The following is a 15,563-nucleotide window of genomic DNA, read 5'->3' as shown; positions in this document are numbered from 1 at the left end:
GCCAAACGTCCTGCACGGTGTTGGGCTGTAAGCACAACCCCCACCTGTGGACGTCGGGCCCTCATACCACCCTCATGGAGTCTGTTTCTGATGCACAAAATGATGCTCGCGTTAGTAACTGCGCTCATGACTACTAGGAGAAACTAGAAATTGTAACACTTCTTGAGTGCCCCACCTTAGGAGAGTTCTTGCTTACCTCTCTTTGGTATATCTTTGTGAAACTAGAAATGCGTCATGACTAGGCGACACTAGAAGGGCTGTTTAACGTTTTAACGTGTCACAGCAACAATGAGGAAAAGGAAAAACATCTGTTTGTATACAGGTTATATATATATATATATATATACACACACACACACACACTGACTAGGATTTTTTTTTAATGTTGAATCCCTAATGAGATTAGCACTCTACTGTATACTATTGCACATCTTGACATATGCAAAGTGACTGTGTCTCATTCTTATATTTTATTTCTGATTATTTCTGTATTCAGATGGAAACCCTGAGCCAATGGACAGATATCATGGCATTTATTTTGCAATGCTGCTTGCTGGGGTTGGGTTTCTTCTTCCATATAACAGCTTCATAACAGATGTGGACTATCTTCACCATAAGTTTCCAGGTGCGTTAAATTTTATGCTGATAAGTGCTTTTAGAATTTCAATTTTAAGTATCCAGTACACTATTGCATGGTCACAAAAATGTCAGGCCCATGACCAGAATATGAATTTGAATTGGGCAGTATGGTAGGGATCAGTATGATTTGCCGATGGACAGGATACCGGCTGTCAGTATACCGACAGTGGCATCCCGTCCATCATAATCCTGACTTCCCCCCCATTACGGCCCCTAACCCTCACCTTTTCCCTACCCTAACCTTACTTGGTGATGCATAACCCTAACCCTCCCCGGTGGTGGCTAACCCTAACCCTCCCAGCTTAGTGCCTAACCCTCCCTTCCACGCTGCCTAAACCTAACCCTCCCCATTTGATGCCTAACCCTAACCTCCCTCTCTAAGTGCCTAAACCTAACCTTCCCTCCCCAGTCCATAACCCCAACCTACCCATCCCTGCTCCCTAACCCTACCCCCCTTCTCTTGCCTAAATCTAACCTCCCCCCCCCCACCGCCGTTGCAGGACGCCAGTGCGTCCCGCTGTAAGGACGATGGGGATGCCGGCTATCGGTAATGTGACACCAGCATCCCATGCGGCGTCGGTATGTAGATGCTGGCATTGCGTCCTCCTGCAGTATCCCGCGTCGGCATATTTACCGCCAGGATCCCATTCGTTGGGAAGCTAACTGTTTCGGGTATGATAATATCCACAATAGGAATACAGTAAGTGCTTGGAGAAATTGATCCTAGTTAGTTTGTAAATTAGTTGCTTCATATTTTAATTTGTTAGTATTAAGCCAATTGAAATTGTAGAAGTTTAATTAATCTTTGGAAATGCGTTCAAACTATGTCATCAAATTAGTAAGTAAAACCTACTGTAAGAACGGGAGCAGTGCTTAGGGCTGATTGCTCTTTTGTTCTTGCACTCCTATACCAAAGAGTCCAAACTTGAAAATCATGCTGGAAACAGGTAGGTTGGTATTTTATAGCTACTGCCTCCATCATTTTAAAACAGACACTGTCCCTGCATTAGCTTTCCAACAAACTCATACCCCTTTCACACCAAAATCCTGGGTCTGTCATGGGATTTGGAACATGGTTCCAATCCGGGTCAGACCTGGGACAGACCCCATCCACACTGCTGCTCCGACCTGAGTTATTCCCTGGTTTGTGCCATTTATACTGTACACAGGTGCAGTGGAACTTTTCTGCCAGAGTTTGTAGATGACATTTTCTCCAAGTGCCTGAAATCTGGCTCTACATATACTGTAAATGGGACCTGAGTCAGATCACTTGCGTTACCTGTTAGCACTGCCACTTAAAGCTGGTCCTTCCCGTGTAGAACCCTGCAAGCTAGCTGGGTTGTATTCCTGGGTCATGGACACATTATTTTTTGGGGGGCCCCTTTCACGGAGTCATGACCCAGGTTAACCTGGCAATAACCCAGGTAGAAGCAGTAGTGTGAAAGGGGTATAATTGTCAAGCCCCCTGCTGCTTTCACAAACAATGACTGTTATCAGAAGTGTACAGTACTACACCCATGTGGTCAATTAATGAGCTAAAGTGACTATTAGCAGTACAGACTGAGATTTACATGGTCTTCATACACCTGTTGTAGTACTTAGGGCTGAACTAAATTATTACTAGCTCAAGTTGAGGTCCCGGGGGAAACCTAGTGTTATGGAACATATACTTTTCCAGAAAACTTGTGTTTGATGAGGTGGAAGCCTAATCAAACAGGTTCTAATAGTTTATCTAGCACATGGGTTACATAACATAACTGGCTTAGGAAACTAATATGCCACAGCCAGCTTAAATATTTGTAAAACAGCTTCAGGATTTATGACGTTGTGAAGTACGTCTCCAATAGCTTTTCAATACAGGAACAGACTTTTCAAGGGTCTTCTGCCCAAGGACTGGCTGTCAACTTTCAGCCCGGGGGGCAACAAAAGCAAATTGCTCCGGCATTCTACAAAATAAAACTGTGGTGGAAAAATGGGCATTATGTGTATGTGTGCCCATGTGTGTGTGTGTGTGTGTGTGTGTGTGTGTGTGTATGTGTATGTATATATATATACATACATATATATATATATATATATATATACATATATAGACAAAAGTGGTGGTCTGGCACAGCCACATATTGCGATAGAAACCCGGGTGCCCTCACAGGGGAAGAACGAATAGAAGACAGATGGTGCGGCACTCCAAGGATTTTAACGCTGACAATGAGTGAATAACATAATTTCAATGCCTTTAATTCAAAGTGGCATTTTCGTCAGGTAACAACATACAGTACAAAGATCTTACCTTAAATACCCATACCACCCCATGTGGCGCCAAACGCCGCAACGGGACTGCACACCCGTCGGCCGCGCATAACCAATGACGTCATGACGCGCCAAAGACAGCGTCATATGACGTGTGACAGATAAACCCATAACCATGGAAACATACAACAAACCCATGCAATAACAAAACAAAACACTGCCGATGCACCTAAAGTTGGGCTGATTCCTAAGCTCATAATAGGAACATGACCTAGTGCCAGTAAGATGCTGTAATAATCCATCTGACAAAAGAAAGTACCATAACAGTAATGCAACTCATCTACTAACATCTGATTAATGATATACAATACACTGATGAGATCACAAATATAGGAGACAGCAATGTATGTGCTCAAATTTGAATGTATGAATATCTTGACTCAGCGCATCTGAAGTAAAAAATAAATAAATAGAGCTGCGCTAAAGTAATAAATTAGTCATTAAAGAAAAATCAAATAACAGAAAATCAAAGTCAAACTAAAAAATAAAACTGAAGCCAAAAAATGAAAATTGAAAACGTAAATATAGATCAGCCATGTGAGGCCAATATCCTAATGCCAGAGTGCTCGTTTAAGCCCTTGGGGGCCAAAGTCCCTAGGCGGACAATCCAACGGGCCTCGCATTGTAATAGTTTAAGACCATGGTTACCCCCACGTATGGAGTGTGGGATGTGGTCAATCATTCTATACTTCAGCGTGGTAAGGTTATGCGCCGCCTTAGCGAAATGTCTCGCAGGGAAATTACTTTTGAAAAAGTTTTTTGCAAACAGAATAAGAAATGCGGATAGTGATACATCTATTGGATGGACCTCTGACGATTTACAAACCCTATCCACTTTGGAAGAATTAAGAGAGGAATCTGTACCGACACCTAGTACATCAGATCAACTCCAGACAACTTCGACTGAGATTCCCGTACCGTTGGAGATTCCCACAGCACCCTTATTGAAAAAGAAATCAATATTTATTCCAGATTCAAAGATTTGTCCTCAAGTTAAAGTCTTTATGGACTTAGTGAGTAAGGAATTAGATCAATTACAGAACAATAAAATAAATTATCAATTCCACCACAACCTCAGTGAAGAGGAAAGAATAGCGTTAACAGATATGAAAAAGTGGGACGATACCATCATAAAGCCCTCAGATAAGGGGGGCAACATAGTATTGTGGCCTCGAGAACAATATGTTAAAGAACTTTTAAGACAGCTCAACGACAAAACCTGCTATAGACAGCTCACTTTCAATCCCACAAAGGATTATTTACATATCTATAACAGAATCATAGAAGAAGCAAGGAGCACAGGAATCATCTCTAAGAATGACTTTGAATTCCTGAAAAAAGAATATCCTAAAGTGCCCACACTATATTTGCTCCCCAAGATACATAAAAATGAAAGAGACCCACCTGGGAGGCCTATAGTCTCCGGGATTGGGAGTCTCACGGAGAACGCTAGTAAATTTATTGACTCACACTTGAGGGACTACGTGATGGAATTACCTTCATATGTGAGAGACACCTCGGATGTCCTCAGTAAGTTACAAGATGTCTTTCTCAATAAGACCACATGGCTCATTACCTGTGACGTAGAGAGCCTCTATACGAGCATACATCATGATTTTGGAATAGAGGCAGTCCGGTATTTCTTGAATAGAAATAAAGATGATGATCTCAACAATTTCCTCATTGAATTACTTCGGTTCGTACTCACCAAAAACTTTTTTGTTTGCAATAATAATTTTTATTTACAGGTAAGGGCAACTGCAATGGGGACTACTTGTGCCCCTACCTATGCAAACTTGTATTTAGGGTGGTGGGAACGTGAATGTGTGTTTCAAGAAGAAAATGATCGGTACACAGACCACATAATTATGTGGCTACGCTATATCGACGATCTGTTGATAATCTGGGATGGCGACATTCAGTTATTCAGGGAATTCCTGGAGAGACTGAACCACAATAATCTGAATTTACGATTGACATATGAAGCCAGCCAAACCCAGGTTAATTACTTAGACATCACCCTATGCATAGAGGAAGATGGTCATATTTCCACAGATCTTTTCCGGAAAAAAACTTCCACTAATAGCATCTTACACAATAAGAGTTCCCATCACCCAGCGGTATTGAAGGGCTTACCGAAGGGAGAATTTCTTCGGATGAAGAGAAATTGCTCGGAAGAGGAAACATGTAAATTACGATCTGAACAACTCAGCCAGAGACTGAGGGCTCGTGGCTATAGTAACAGAATGATTAAGAGAGCCTACAAGGACACAAAGAATTATACTAGAGATCAACTATTAACACCTAAACCCAGAAAAGCAGGAGGGGGAGAACAGGAGAGTGTCAGGTTTATCGGCACTTACTGTAACGAATGGAGAGATATTCAAACAATTCTCCATAAACATCTGGATATTTTACACACGGATCCGGATTTAGAGAGAGTTTTGGGTGATAGAATCCAGATGACCTGGAGAAGATCCAGGACTCTCAAGGATATCCTGGTACAAAGTCACCTGCACGTCCCTAAGAAAATGTCCATAAGGAAAAAAGGCTTGACGAATTGTGGAAGATGTAAAGCATGTTCAACCATGAGAAATGTCAATACATATGAAGATAGATTTGGAAAGACATGGAACATCCAAGAACATATTGATTGTAATACAACAGCAATCATTTATAATCTTCAATGTCCCTGCAATTTAAGCTATATAGGAAAAACAAAAAGGCCCCTTAAACAGAGGATACTAGAACATCTAGGTAGCATCAGAAATGCAGAGAAGGACCACCGTAACCTCAGACCCCTTACTCCTATAGCGAGACATTTTCTCAGGTACCATCATAACAATCCTAACCTTCTCACAGCATACGGAATGAAAAGAGTTAATCTAAACATTAGGGGGGGAGATATAGATGGAGAATTACTTAGACAAGAAACAAAATTGATCTTCCTGATGAATACATTAACACCTCACGGTCTTAATGAGGAAAATAGTTACATACCTTTCCTCAGATGAGACCGAATATCTCCTCTCCCACTATTAGATTGCTCTAGTATCATCTTTTTTTTATTTCTGATTTATGTATGTAGCATAAATTAGGACCTATCATCATCTGTCCCCTTTTTTCTATTGGAATAATACTAGGAATCAAAATAACAGCAAACTCATTCTAAACAATCTCTGTATAAGAATACCCATGGATTCACTTTTGATATATAGAACACTTTTATATTTTAATCCACTTCATCTTAGTTCGATACCATCATGAGAACACCAATACGTATTTTCTCACACTTATATTCATTATAATCTTTTAACTTGTAGATACAATTCGTTGGGATTTATTATTATATATATATATATATATATATATATATATACATGTATGTATTATTAAAGAGATATCCCTCTTGTTATTAGCTATTCCCCTTTCTGTCCCTCTCTTCCCCCCTCCCCTCTTTTCTCTTCTCCCCCCCCCCCTCCCCCCTCCCCCCACTGTTTTCTCACTTTTTGTGTTTCGTGGATTTGGGCATTTCACAATCACCTACACTGTTTGTTTTAGTGTTAGACCACAATCACATACACTAATTAAGTTTTTTAATGAACACATTTTTATGATTAATGTGACATTCACAATTAATAACCTATCATTAATATCCCTTAAGGGTCATAAAATACATTTACAAGTGTTTTATAAGTTTCCCAATGCACTTATTCCTATCACTATCCATCCCTTCACTATTTTATTATTAAGATTAACCTCACGATTTTCCTTCAGTATAAACTTTTTTGCAATGGAATAATCACAACATACTCATACACTCACTTATTATTTTACATATTTTTGCTTTGTCTAATGGAATTGATACAAATATGAATAGGATTATTATGATTAGTGGTGATTATACAGTAAAAGGACAGCACAATGATGTCCATGGGAGTAAAAAGTAAAAAATAAAACTTCTGAATTATGTCCATCACTAGTGTTTATTTCTCATAATTCTCTTGAGTTATAATGATCTTGACAGAGACATCTTAGCAAGCAGATAGGTGATCCTTAAAAATGTCTGAGACAATCACGTATATAGAATGGGAGCCGTGGTCACGTGACCCAGAGTTCGGACTTTAGATCCGTACTTTTGCCCAGTCAAACCAAAGACTAAGGGGATATATTAAAAGAGGGGACATTTGGAGCGAGTTTGTGTAAGAACAATCTCTCTATATAGCAGAATATTGCTCGAATAGCTGACTTTATGCGCCGTACATCGGCATTTGATTACTTTGGACTAGCAGTAAGAGGCTTAGTGACACGCACCATCCTTTCTGCTCATGCGCCACTGAGTCCCTAGCCCCGTGAAACTCCTGTCAATCAAGGGAGTGAGGCGGGACAAACGTGACGCGATGGCGGGCGATAGGCTGTCCCGCACGAGCAGGGATTATGATTGGCCGCCGCGCTATCCCAGTGGGTTTAAAAAGCGGACCCGGAAGGCAATCGGCTTGCCTCTGACGAAGCTAAATAGCGAAACGCCGCGTTAGGTTGCTGTAGCTTATGTGAAAATAATGGACTCTATATTTACTTTAATTTTTGTTTCAATCATGTCATAATACAGTGAATATCAATCATATGTGAATGCACCTAGACCCACAGTTTAGATATTCTTGGTGCTTGGCTGCCCCACAGTGGTAGAAATAGATAGTGTTGAAGAGATACTGTAAGAATTATATATGCATTTCCCAGAATCCTTTACACTCGGAGTATGGAAATAGTGAGACTACATATGTCATTATATCCCAAGATTTCTCAATCCAATATCAAGATAAGGGGGTTTGCATAGTACACTCCTTTGAAATAAGGAAACTTCATCTACAAGGAGCATTTATACAGTTACTATATCCCAACACCTCTCTCCCTCAGTGTATTAGTTTAACCTGAGATTTGGGAGCTACCTATTATTCCCCATCTCAGTGGTACAAAGATAGATATAACATCACTTTGAATGGGAGATTTTTCTACTCATATCACCGCTTATGTGAGATAGGGATTTTTGGAGCCCTATAAGTGGATGGTCCACAATTAATACATCTGAACAATCATCTGTGCACGTATTTGGATATGTTCACAAGAGGCTTGGTAGTGGGCGCTAGCACCTATTAATGTATTTTTCACATAGAATAGATATGTTCAGCCAACTAGTCTAACTGTGAGGCTTAGAGCTCGAGGTGCATGACACTTTTTGAGGACATTGGGAATTCTACCCATTAGGGCATATTTTAAGAAACAAGATTATATGAAAAATAAACCCATAAAGTCCCACAGATTTAATATTGATTGATATATTTACTGGAGATCACACTGTACCCAAGATCGGATGTTACATTACGTTATATTAATACATTGGGCACAGATTTTTTGCTCTCCTTCTATTTCGTGAATTTTTTCAGAAAAAATATTTCATGGAGTCTTTTCACATATAGCGATTTTTTTAATACACATTTTCATTCTTTTTGACACCTCTACACTTTCCCTTTTAAATTAATTTTTCGCTTTTTACGCATATCTTTTACTTGGAATACTAATAAAAGTTATATTTTAGCTACTATGTATCTTTTGTGCACCACATTTTGGACATTTTCCTCTCTTCTTTGAATCATGTGACTATAGTCTTTGTGTCCGTGGTAGCACCCCCCATTTTTTGTGATGACTTTAGAGTGAAACCAAATTAATATATTTCTCTGGGGGCCTCTAACTTAAACAATACTTACCTATACTTTAGCCTGTGCGCCCTTATCTCTAGCCAAAATGTCTCGCGACAAGCTGGTCACTCTTACCCATAGACAATGCAGCTTTGATGGCTGAGCAATGTGCTGCCATCCGTTCCTTAAAGGGACGTTCCGTCTTGCCTATAAAAGATAGGCCACACGGACAAATGATTTGGTTAACAGTAAAAATTGAATTACATGTAAGTCTATGTTTAATATGTAACACATTCCCATTATGCGGATGGTAGAATGTGTCACCTGGAATCAAATACTTACAGGTTACACAAGTGCATCTGATGCAACCTGTTTTACCACGATAAATACCAGGGCTGGGTTCAGTTATGTCTGCTTTAACAAGGACATCACAGATATTACGTCCCCACTGATAGCAAGATAACAATTGTGTGTCTGAGAGACCACAATCTGGATCAGATTTAATAATTGGCGATAAACTTTTGGCTATTTTGTTAATGCCAGGACTGGCTGGTGTATACTGAGTAACCCAGGGCAAAATGGTCTTCTTAGGTTTAGAATTGGGTTGCAATAAGGACATTCTGTCAATATTTAAAATTTTAGCTTTAATTTGTTGTAACTGAGCAAAGTCATACCCACGTTTCAAATACGTCTCTAATAGAATGTCAATCTGGGTCTCCGCTTGCTGAATATCAGAGGTTATGCGCCTTACTCGAATGAACTGCGAGTAAGGGAGCCCTTTAATTAAAGGGACAGGGTGACAACTGTTAGCCAAAAGTAAGTTATTGCGGTCAGTAGGTTTTGAATAAAGATTAGTTGAAATATGGCCATCAACAATGGAGATGGCCACATCCAAAAAATGAATATCTGTTGTACTAAAGGAAAAAGGAAATTTAACTGGGCTAGTACTAGAGTTGTGTAATTCAAGATGTCTGACCAAATCACAACTATCACCACGCCAAAAAATAAGCAAATCATCTATATAATGGCAAAAAAAGAGGATGCTATCGGCAATTGAGGGGTCAGAGAAAAATGTAGCTTGTTCAACGTCAAAGATGAAGATGTTAGCATATGAGGGGGCTACCGCCGCCCCCATAGCACACCCAATCAATTGCAGGTAGAATGCCCCATTATAAAGAAATATTTCTTTTGTCAAAATGAATTGCAGTACAGGTTGAGTATCCCATATCCAAATATTCCGAAATACGGAATATTCCGAATTACGGACTTTTTTTGTGTGAGAGTGAGATAGTGAAACCTTTGTTTTTTGATGGCTCAATGTACACAAACTATGTTTAATACACAAAGTTATTAAAAATATTGTATTAAATTACCTTCAGGCTGTGTGTATAAGGTGTATATGGAACATAAATGAATTGTGTGAATGTACACACACTTTGTTTAATGCACAAAGTTATAAAAAATATTAGCTACAATTACCTTCAGGCTGTGTGTATAAGGTGTGTATGTAACATAAATGCATTCTGTGCTTAGATTTAGGTCCCATCGCCATGATATCTCATTATTGTATTCAATTATTCCAAAATACGGAAAAATCCCATATCCAAAATACCTCTGGTCCCAAGCATTTTGGATAAGGGATACTCAACCTGTATCTCCACTAGGAAAGAAACAACAGGACCATCATAGGTCGTCTGGTCATTCAAAAACCGTCTTAGCGCCGTCAAACCCATATCATGAGGGATGACGGTATATAGGCTGACTACATCAATTGAAAACATGGTGACATCAGAAGATAATACTGGAAGAGCTAATAATTTCAATAAAAGTGATGTTGTATCTAGCAAATACCTCGGATGTTTCCTTATGTATGGTTGTAATATCGCATCTAAATATACTGACAGGGGTTGTGTGAGACTGCCACGGGCAGCAATTATCGGTCTACCCGGGGGATCCGTAAGCGACTTGTGTATCTTTGGTATAGAATAAAACAGGGGGACCAACGGGAATGCAGGTAATAAGGCTTTACTCAATTGTTCCGAAATAGTCCCATTGTCCACCGCCTGTTTAAGGATAGTAGATAATTCTCCTTTAAATAGTTTAGTGGGATCTTCTGGGAGTCGTCGATACGTCTTGGAGTCCTCCAAATGGAGAGCAACCTGTTTCTTGTAATTCACCAAGTCTTGGATCACCAAGGCACCCCCCTTGTCAGCTGGGCGGAAAATCAGATCTTTATTACTGGCCAGGTCCGCTAGGGCTGATTGTTCTGTAGAGGATAAATTATGCCGATGAGGAGGACGACTTGAGATGCTCGTATGGACATCATCGTTTAATAAACGCATAAATGTTTTTATTGAAGGGTTGAACGATTGTGGTTCAAAAGATGATTTAGGGGCCAATTTCATCAGCTGGCTCGGCAAATCAGAAATAGCAGGAGTAGATTGATCCTGGATCTGTACGGTGGTGGGTATACTGCGTTTGCAATGAAATTCACTCAACTTCAACTGTCGGTGTAGTCTGTGTTGTTCTACACTCCATTCAAGTGGATTAAATCTGGTGGTAGGTACAAAAGATAACCCCTTGGATAAAACAGCAGACTCTGCAGGGGATAATTCATTAATTGATAAATTAACGATTAGTGTTTCTTCGTGGTCTGTTTTCACATCCCCTGCCTTTTGTTTTGGCCCCCACGTCTTGTGTATTTGCGCTGCCGCGGGTATAATGTACCTGCGCGGTCACCCCTAAAGGGTCCTTCTGTCCGCGGGAGGCTGTTTGAGCACATACATTGCTGTCTCCTATATTTGTGATCTCATCAGTGTATTGTATATCATTAATCAAATGTTAGTAGATGAGTTGCATTACTGTTATGGTACTTTCTTTTGTCAGATGGATTATTACAGCATCTTACTGGCACTAGGTCATGTTCCTATTATGAGCTTAGGAATCAGCCCAACTTTAGGTGCATCGGCAGTGTTTTGTTTTGTTATTGCATGGATTTGTTGTATGTTTCCATGGTTATGGGTTTATCTGTCACACGTCATATGACGCTGTCTTTGGCGCGTCATGACGTCATTGGTTATGCGCGGCCGACGGGTGTGCAGTCCCGTTGCGGCGTTTGGCGCCACATGGGGTGGTATGGGTATTTAAGGTAAGATCTTTGTACTGTATGTTGTTACCTGACGAAAATGCCACTTTGAATTAAAGGCATTGAAACGTTGTTATTCACTCATTGTCAGCGTTAAAATCCTTGGAGTCCCGCACCATCTGTCTTCTATTCGTTCTTCCCCTGTGAGGGCACCCGGGTTACTATCGCAATATGTGGCTGTGCCGGATCACCACCTTTGTCTACATTTGAACTCCCCATTTGCAGGAGCTCCGATCAGGGCACCCCTGTTACAATTTAACCAGGTACCACCTGTTGTGTTTCATATCAGAGACAGTTTTAAATTTTGCACAGTTTTATTAGAGTTTTGTGGGTATTACTGCATTGTTTACACATTTTTTTGCACTTGTGTTGCACTTTATTGTCATGACTGACTTGGAACCTGACCAGATGACTAGCGGCTTTGCAGCCACGTCCTATCCCATTGGTGACACTTACTCATATTCAGAAGCTGAAGCTGAGTCTATCCTATGCTCCGGTGCTTTAAATGAACAAGCTGAAGCCTTGCCGTTCGATGATGTTTATCGTGAGCTTCTTAGGCTCAAAAGGAGGGAAATTGACTACCAATTTCATGCTCTGTCACTTAGTGACTATCACAGAGCTAAAAAGATCCCTAGGGGCCTACGTGTGCGTAATGGCCCTACAATTGGGAAACATGACCCTGCTTTCTGCAGAAAATGGGTCTCAATAGTGAACAAATGTTCCTTTGATCTCATGCTCCTTATAATTGAGTTTTCAACCAGAGAGGTCACCATTATGAAAGATAAAATTGACACTTTTGAGGCTATACGCAAAGCCAATCTGATTGCTGACACTAGTACAGAATGGTATATCAAACTTAACTCTCAATTGCAGGTCTACAAAAGGGACCTGATTAAGTTCAAAAAGACCAAACAGGCCAAAGTCGACGCTGACTATGAACTTAACACTGTATATCAATGGACCTATCCTGCCAGAGGGTCCGACTCTAGAAAACCATTCTTTAGACGTAACAGGAGACCAGTAGGGAGACAAATGGACTCTTCAACTGAATTCAACTCATCTGCCAGTGATACTGACAGAGGTGGTTCCGATACAGCCTCCCGCGGACAGAAGGACCCTTTAGGGGTGACAGCGCGGGTACATTATACCCGCGGCAGCGCAAATACACAAGACGTGGGGGCCAAAACAAAAGGCAGGGGACGTGGAAACAAACACACCACGAAGAAACACTAATCGTTAATTTATCAACTTATGAATTATCCCCTGCTGTTTTATCCAAGGGGTTATCTTTTGTACCTACCACCAGATTTAATCCACTTGAATGGAGTGTAGAACAACACAGACTACACCGACAGTTGAAGTTAAGTGAATTCCATTGCAAACACAGTATACCCACCACCGTACAGATCCAGGATCAATCTACTCCTGCTATTTCTGATTTGCCGGCCCAGCTGATGAAATTGGCCCCTAAATCATCTTTTGAACCACAATCGTTCAACCCTTCAATAAAAACATGTATGTGTTTATTAAACGATGATGTCCATATGAGCATCTCAAGTCGTCCTCCTCATCGGCATAATTTATCCTCTACAGAACAATCAGCCCTAGCGGACCTGGCCAGTAATAAAGATCTGATTTTCCGCCCAGCTGACAAGGGGGGTGCCTTGGTGATCCAAGACTTGGTGAATTACAAGAAACAGGTTGCTCTCCATTTGGAGGACTCCAAGACGTATCGACGACTCCCAGAAGATCCCACTAAACTATTTAAAGGAGAATTATCTACTATCCTTAAACAGGTGGTGGACAATGGGACTATTTCGGAACAATTGAGTAAAGCCTTATTACCTGCATTCCCGTTGGTCCCCCTGTTTTATTCTATACCAAAGATACACAAGTCGCTTATGGATCCCCCGAGTAGACCGATAATTGCTGTCCGTGGCAGTCTCACACAACCCCTGTCAGTATATTTAGATGCGATATTACAACCATACATAAGGAAGCATCCGAGATATTTGCTAGATACAACATCACTTTTATTGAATTTACTAGCTCTTCCAGTATTATCTTCTGATGTCACCATGTTTTCAATTGATGTAGTCAGCCTATATACCGTCATCCCTCATGATATGGGTTTGACGGCGCTAAGACGGTTTTTGAATGACCAGACGACCTATTATGGTCCTGTTGTTTCTTTCCTAGTGGAGATACTGCAATTCATTTTGACAAAAAAATGTTTTCTTTATAATGGGGCATTCTACCTGCAATTGATTGGGTGTGCTATGGGGGCGGCGGTAGCCCCCTCATATGCTAACATCTTCATGTTTGATGTTGAACAAGCTACATTTTTCTCTGACCCCTCAATTGCCAATAGAATCCTCTTCTCTCTAACGTCCTAGAGGATGCTGGGGACTCCGTAAGGACCATGGGGATAGACGGGCTCCGCAGGAGACATGGGCACTTTAAGAAAGAATTTAGTTCCTGGTGTGCACTGGCTCCTCCCTCTATGCCCCTCCTCCAGACCTCAGTTTGATACTGTGCCCAGAGGAGCTGGGTGCTTTTCAGTGAGCTCTCCTGAGTTTACTGATAGAAAGTATTTTGTTAGGTTTTTTATTTTCAGGGAGCTCTGCTGGCAACAGACTCCCTGCATCGAGGGACTGAGGGGAGAGAAGCAGCCCTACTCTCTGAAGCTAGGTCCTGCTTCTTAAGCTACTGGACACCATTAGCTCCAGAGGGATTGGTACGCAGGATCTCACCCTCGCCGTCCGTCCCAGAGCCGCGCCGCCGTCCCCCTCGCAGAGCCGGAAGATAGAAGCCGGGTGAGTATGAGAAGAAAAGAAGACTTCACAGGCGGCAGAAGACTTCATGATCTACATTAGAGGTAACGCACAGCACTGCAGCTGTGCGCCATTGCTCCACACAACTCACATACTCCGGTCACTGTAAGGGTGCAGGGGGGGGCGGGGGCGCCCTGGGCAGCATTTGGGACCTCATGTTGGCAAAAGTACACATATATACAGCTGGGCACTGTATATATGTATGAGCCCCCGCCAAAATTACTGTATAAGCGGGACAGAAGCCCGCCGTCGAGGGGGCGGGGCTTCTCCCTCAGCACTCACCAGCACCATTTTTTCTCCACAGCTCCGCTGAGAGGAAGCTCCCCGGACTCTCCCCTGCTGATACACGGTAGAAGAGGGTTGAAAAGAGAGGGGGGGGCACATAATTAGGCGAAAAAACTATACATACAGCAGCTACTGGGTTAACATTAAGTTACTGTGTTATTCCTGGAATATTATAGCGCTGGGGTGTGTGCTGGCATACTCTCTCTCTGTCTCTCCAAAGGGCCTTGTGGGGGAATTGTCTTCAGAAAGGACATTCCCTGTGTGTGTGTGGTGTGTCGGTACGCTTGTGTTGACATGTCTGATGAGGAAGGCTATGTGGGAGCGGAGCGGGAGCAAATGAATATGGTGTCTCCGCCGACGGCGCCGACACCTGATTGGATGGATATGTGGAAGGTTTTAAATGATAATGTTAATTCCTTGCATAAAAGATTTGACAAAGCTGATTCATTGGGACAGTCAGTGTCTCAACCCGTGCCTGACCCTCTGTCGCAGGGACCGTCAGGGTCTCATAAGCGCCCACTATCCCAAATTGTTGACACAGATACTGACATGGATTCTGACTCCAGTGTCGATTACGATGATGCAAAGTTACAGCCACAATTGGCTAAATCCCTTCGATATATGATTATAGCAATAAAGGATGTTTTGCACATCACA

The 15,563-nt window shown here is 41.5% G+C and overlaps 1 protein-coding gene across 3 annotated transcripts in view; it reads left to right on the top strand.

Moving 5' to 3' along the window:
- Nucleotides 1–15,563, top strand: part of SLC29A4 (solute carrier family 29 member 4) — a 601,272-nt gene that overhangs the window by 93,632 nt on the left and 492,077 nt on the right. For all 3 annotated transcript variants that reach the window (XM_063934124.1, XM_063934122.1, XM_063934123.1), the window contains one exon: nucleotides 497–625. In XM_063934124.1, coding sequence (XP_063790194.1) covers nucleotides 497–625 — 129 coding nt within the window. The remainder of the gene's footprint in view (nucleotides 1–496; nucleotides 626–15,563) is intronic.

The sequence above is a fragment of the Pseudophryne corroboree genome, chromosome 7 (genome assembly GCF_028390025.1).
Source record: "Pseudophryne corroboree isolate aPseCor3 chromosome 7, aPseCor3.hap2, whole genome shotgun sequence".
Classification (NCBI taxonomy): domain Eukaryota; kingdom Metazoa; phylum Chordata; class Amphibia; order Anura; family Myobatrachidae; genus Pseudophryne; species Pseudophryne corroboree.
Note: the sequence above shows the minus strand (reverse complement) of the source record. Positions and strands in the feature narration are given on the sequence as shown.